Source organism: Cynara cardunculus (assembly GCF_001531365.2).
Source record: "Cynara cardunculus var. scolymus isolate 2C chromosome LG 6, CcrdV1, whole genome shotgun sequence".
NCBI classification, from domain to species: Eukaryota; Viridiplantae; Streptophyta; class Magnoliopsida; order Asterales; family Asteraceae; genus Cynara; species Cynara cardunculus.
Window position 1 is genome coordinate 13,746,825 of NC_037533.1, and position 5,979 is coordinate 13,752,803.

Below are 5,979 nucleotides of genomic sequence, written 5' to 3' on the forward strand. Positions count from 1 at the left end.
TTCAAAATTTTCATCAAACTGGGATCACAATTTTCTAATAACCTCACAATATCGAATACCATAGTTATCAAAACTCTTGAATTGTATTCATTCCATAACTACGATAGAACCTCAAAGTGTGTCTAACACTCTCCCATTTATAAACCGCACAGGTTTCACAAACAAACCCAACTCTCGAAACAAAAACCATCAATCTAAACAACCAATGTACGTACTCTTTTAAGGACAAAAAAACGGTTAATTTCCTCTTCTATTATAACGTTGCATTGCATCATTATGTACATGAGAGGTCAGTAACTGTTGTCTGCTTATACCACTACTACTATCTTTTCCCGTACTTTTCTAGCTCACCACGATCTTGTAATGGAAGAAAAACCAGGCTCGAATATTCTTTGGCCGGTGGCTAATATGTGATGAGGGTCAAACTCCATTTTCCTCTGATGAATCTGGGGCCATTTTTCTCCGTAATGCTCCATCCATTCCTTTTGCGTCGTATAGTGCGGCAAATACTGTTTCACTTTGATCTTCGATTCCTTACAAAACTTCAAAATCTTGCGGTTTTCTTCAAGCAAGTGTTTTAGCGTCAATGTCTCTTCCCCATTATCCAATGCGGATCGAAGCAACGCCACCAAGTAAAATATGTCCTCATCTGGTGTCACCACTGATACGTTTTCATTCCACCTATATAAAGACATACCAAACTTACTTTAATTACGCTCCAACAAACATTTCACTTGTTAAATTATTTTCCAAGAGTATCCAAATCTAACTCAATAAGAATTAAGAAGGTCCACAAAGGGTGGCATAACCGCAATGTTTGTTGTACTATCATGTAACAGGACATGGATTACCATCTCATTAATGGGTCCCTCATGGAAGATCTCATCTGACATCAGTATCTTCCCACTTGGACCATCTTCTAATTTCTATCTTATTAATATTTTCAATGTTATGATGTGATTTTTGGTACAGATTTCCAAAGCAACATGGGTGTTTTGTATGGTTTAGATGTGTGCTAAACAACAAGCTAGCTTAATCTTAATTTCAAATGAGATCAGAAAATATAGAAATGAGAGTTTGGTATAAATTCACTCATATGTATGTGAAGTAAGTTGGTCCATTTTGAATATGTATGTACGATGATGATGGAGTCAGAATTGGCTAAGAATGGGCCACCACACTAGCATTGCATTGCATACCAACACAGAACCAGAGTCAAGAACATGACTTCATATTGTGTCAGAGGGTTATCCAAAGGAGATGAATATATATATATATGATGATGCATCATCATCATATACCATGTATGGATGAGTTGTACAACACATATGCATGCATGGGCAAGGTAGCAACTTCATACATGTATTTGATGCATATATACTTATGGCAATTCATTATCAATTCTTAAAATATGTACAAGATTCCCATTTGAGCCAATCCCCTCATTCCTATATGCAAAATTTTCCATATTTTTCTATCAAATATGAAATATTGAAATTAAAAGTATGAAGAGATGGAGATGTTGAGGGAAGAAGATCCTTACTTGTTTTTGTTCATGGGGTAGATGAGGATGGGGCCACTAGTCTTATTACCCAAAATGCCCTTGAACACTCCTTTATCGAAATCCCCAATTCTTGATTTGGGTACAAACAGGTTAAGCCATGGGTGGGGTACCTCCCACAACCCCTTGGACCGGAGCCTCTTCTCAGCCTTGTGAACCCGGTCCAAGAAATCCACGTAAGGCAGGTCACTAGTGAAGGTTGATGCTGGTATATAGTTTAATCTCTTCAACAAACCTTCAACTTCCTGCAGAAACAAATATTAATTAAAACCCACAACAAGAAAAACCCTGAATTTTTAACACAGAAAGATGTCAAGTACATGAATTAAAAATAACAGCCACCAAAGACTTCCTTTTGTCAGGGGATAAGTTCAGTTACGTCTTTAATTAATCAACAAACTGAATTATTAGGCGCTAATAATTTGGTGGGTGGACGGCGTAGATGTATATATAACTAATTCTTCATTAAAATAATGCTAAAGTTTGTCGTCAATCATCGTATCAAATAGCCCGATAGATCACACAAGATCTTCCATGTTTTCTTGTGCTATCTCTCTCTCTCTCTCTCTCTCTCTCTCACACACACACACACACTCTCTCTCTCTCTCTATATATATATATATATATGTATGTATATATAATTAATTAATTAATTAATTAATTAATTAATCATGTATTAAACCATTCACATAACCCACCTTCATAACGAGGCATGTCGTTTTCAAATCTCGACTAAATAACGATCCCCCAATTACAAAATCTCAACTCATACGTGTAAAGTATTATCCAAGCTACAAAATAAGCAATAAAGAATATTCTAAAACACTTAAATAAATTTAATATCTTTCATATATATCGACTACGGATTCGTTTTATTTTCTTCTCAAATGGAAAAAAAAAAAAAACCCGAGTGCGATGTGTATTGTTGAACAAGATCTTGTAGGTTTCTTGTTAAGGGAAAACCGAAAAAGATTCTATTAAATATTTATGGTGTAAAGATGCAAAGCCTGCATTTAGTTTTCGATGCTAGAATGGGGTTGCATGTTACATTCAAATCACTTTTCACTTTTAACATGGATCTTTTGGTACTTTTTTGCATTATTCACATGCTTCCCACCTATTAAAAATATAGGATCTTACCAAAGGTTCGTTGGCCTATAGACATCCAGATTACCGGTAAAACCAAAATTTTTTGTAAGTCAGGAATTCAAACTTCATCAAAATGTATGTATTTTTCCGTATATAAAGTTCCAAATATATATTAACCGTACCCGGAAAGAAAAATCAGAAATTTACCTGATCGATCGATTTTGGGTTAGAGTCGGCGTAGTAATTCTTGGTGATTTCCAAGCAGTACAAGACATTCCCACCGGCGCCAAGAGATGAAATCTTGACGGGGTTTTTAGGGGAGAAGAAAGACGATCTCCAGTTGTTGATTAGGCCTTCGTCAACGATTACAGAACCCTCGACGTAATCAAACTTTTGAGATTGTGGTTGATCGTGTAACGATATTAGATACTCTTGATCATGAGTAAAAGCCGAGAAATTCGAATACAAAACCCGAATCCATCTAACCTGAAAACAACAATATATATATATACACACTAATTAATTAACAGTTGAATTCAAGAACCTTATTTATCACATGTGATAATACAGTTCAACCACCAATAACCACCATTGATCTTTAAAGATGATTTCTTGATTCAATCATTTAATGCATTTTCAACAAATTCCAACAAATTCTTTACAATAAAGTAAGCCATGACAATAAAATCTGAAAAATTTAAAGAGCTCCTTAAAATAATATCTAAAAATTATATTTATTATTGAAATCTTTAATTTTTTTTAAAACAAAAATCACAAAGAATTTGAAGAAAAAGAATGGATGGATCGATACATACTCTTTGAGGCGCATGTTCTAATGCGATTCTAGCTCTGGTTATGATCCCGAATTGACCCAACCCGCCAAGAACAGCATGAAACAGTTGCGGGTTTTTATCCATGGAGCATGTCAACAACTCACCTTTTCCTGCAATTGGTCAATAATATTTAATGTAATTGAAAAAAAAATGAAAAAATGAAAAAATGGAAAATGGAATGCATGCCAAAATTTATGGACAAGGAAGGGGAGTCTGATGGTTGTACGGTACAAGTAAGTAATGCATGACGCTAACCGTTTCTGTCATTTTATATATTTATGCATGTAGGGATTATATATGATGTACCTGTGACCACATCCATCTCATGAACATTGTTGATCTGAGGGCCATGGTTGAATGCTTGCCCACTGATTCCTGCATTAGAGAGTGTACCACCAACAGAAAGGTATAAGTAATCAGTCCACGATTTAGGTGCGACTCCATATTTTAGCGTGGACTTGAGCACATCAATCCAAAGCTCCCCACCCCACGCGTCCACATACATCAACTTCTCGGAGACCACTGGCACCGGCGGATTTCTTCTCGATCCGCTCATTTTAATCACTACTCCATTGCCGGTTTGAGATTGGCCGTTGATTGAATGGCCGTGGCCTCTAGCCGACACGGAGAATCCGTGAGCCGACTCGTAAGCTAACCTCACTAGCTTTACGACGTCGTCGGAGGATGCCGGATGGAGAACTGCAGTCGGTTCGGTTCGGGTCATCTTACCGAAGTCGACTGAAACAGACTCGATGTCGTGGCGATCGACGCTTAATTGACCGTCCATTCCGACTATCACGATCGGGTCGGTGGTAGGGTCGAGAGTTAATCCAACGATGACGATGAGACGGCATATAGCGAACAACAGAAGTAGCTTGGCGGCCATGCTTTATGTGTGTGATGGTGGTGGTGGTGGTGGTGGAATAAACCGGTGACTTTTTGGTGGTTTAAGTTGAATTTGTTTTGGGTTCACACAGTGAGTGTGTTGTGCGTGTGGGAGAGGGGAGGGGAGGAGAGAAGAGCGGTGTCTGCGGGGATTGGATTATGTCTAGGATATGAGATACAGGTTCTCAATTTATAGAACAATCGAAAAGCAGGGGACTTTGGTGGACAAACACGTGCGATTGGGTTGGAAGGTGTATGCGACACGTGCGAACGCTCTCTTTTTTTTTTTTTCTTTATTAAAATAAAAACTACTTGGTTACAAAAATAGTCCTTAATTATACTTCCACCTACATTTTTGCCCTCTTTATAAGTTATTTTTCAATTTGGTCCCAAAACTACTAATAAAATCCCTCCCTCCCTCCAATAAATAAATAAATATACATATATATATATATATATATACCACAAACTAATTAGTTCTCATTTGATTAAACCCATATATATATATATATATATATATATGTAAAACTTATTTCATTTTTACAACCAATACAACTCTGATCTAAACCATCTATTTCATTTTGTTTTATTTTTAAATTTTTTAATTGATAATGTGTAACTACCTTTTTCACCTTATGAAATGCTTACCTTAGATGAACTATTTGATGGTTAAGATGAAGTTGCATTAATTGTACAAATGGAATAAGTTGCAAAATAAACCATCTCTCTCTCTCTCTCTCTCTCTCTCTCTCTCTATATATATATATATATAGTCCATTCAAACGAGAAACAGTGACCAAATAAAAGAAAACATGTCAAATCACATGTAAAATTTTTAATCACACCTGATTCGTGCAACCTTAGTTGTGACTTAGGTCGCGGGCCAAGTTGCCGCACATCCTTTGAGTTAATCATGTTCTGTAATTGCATGTGATTTCAGTGGAAATTCATGTGTGATTTAATTATTTTTATATTCTCTTATTTTGATCATGTTCCTATTTGATCCTCCATATATGCATCCATATTAAGTTTAAATACAAACTATGTAATTGTTATAAACCATACAAACCAGTAGCAAACCATCTGTGTAAATGATCAATGGCCTAGATTAAATTGGTTCATAAATATTTACTCTCAACCTCATCTTTAACTGATTTAATAAGCAACTTTAAATTTTAAAATAAACAAAATCAAGGGCCCAATTTTATTTATAGAGTTTGTAACAATTACATGGTTTGTATTTGAAACTCATTCCCCTCTCTCTCTCTCTCTCTCTCTCTCTATATATATATATATATATATATATATAGGGGGTCATTCAAGGGAGAACTGAGTTGTTTGTGGTAACTGTGAGAACCAATCTCAACCACGAATCAATGGATAAATTAGGAAACTGATAATTTTGGTAATTTGACTTAAAAATTCAATTAAAGGGCATTTTAGGTATTTTTAAAATCTCCTCTCTCCACCATCCTCTCTCCGGCGAACCTTATTCATCTCTCCGRCGAACCTTATTCCGGTAAAGAAATGATGCACACTGTGATACCCTTCATAAATTAACGAAAAAATACGATGTGATACACTTAATAAAACAACACTACCCTGATACAT

General features: G+C 35.8%; 1 protein-coding gene across 1 annotated transcript; it reads right to left on the bottom strand.

Annotated features, from left to right (window-relative positions):
• Positions 1 to 223: 223 nt before the first annotated feature.
• Positions 224 to 4,494, bottom strand: LOC112514498 (cytokinin dehydrogenase 5-like). The gene is made up of 5 exons (XM_025121002.1): positions 3,790 to 4,494; positions 3,466 to 3,593; positions 2,858 to 3,136; positions 1,544 to 1,806; positions 224 to 681 (listed from the first exon to the last, which is right to left on the bottom strand). Exons 1-5 carry the CDS (start codon positions 4,367 to 4,369, stop codon positions 348 to 350), a joined length of 1,584 nt encoding a protein of 527 aa, XP_024976770.1. The 5' UTR covers positions 4,370 to 4,494; the 3' UTR covers positions 224 to 347.
• Between the last annotated feature and the right edge of the window lie 1,485 nt (positions 4,495 to 5,979).

Excerpts from the sequence above, each read along its gene's own strand:
- LOC112514498 (XM_025121002.1), bottom strand. The coding sequence starts at position 4,369 with ATGGCCGCCAAGCTACTTCTGTTGTTCGCTATATGCCGTCTCATCGTC. Across the intron at positions 3,594-3,789 it reads TGAGATGGATGTGGTCACAG|GAAAAGGTGAGTTGTTGACA; the intron begins GTACATCATATA and ends GACCAATTGCAG. Across the intron at positions 1,807-2,857 it reads ACCCAAAATCGATCGATCAG|GAAGTTGAAGGTTTGTTGAA; the intron begins GTAAATTTCTGA and ends TTGTTTCTGCAG.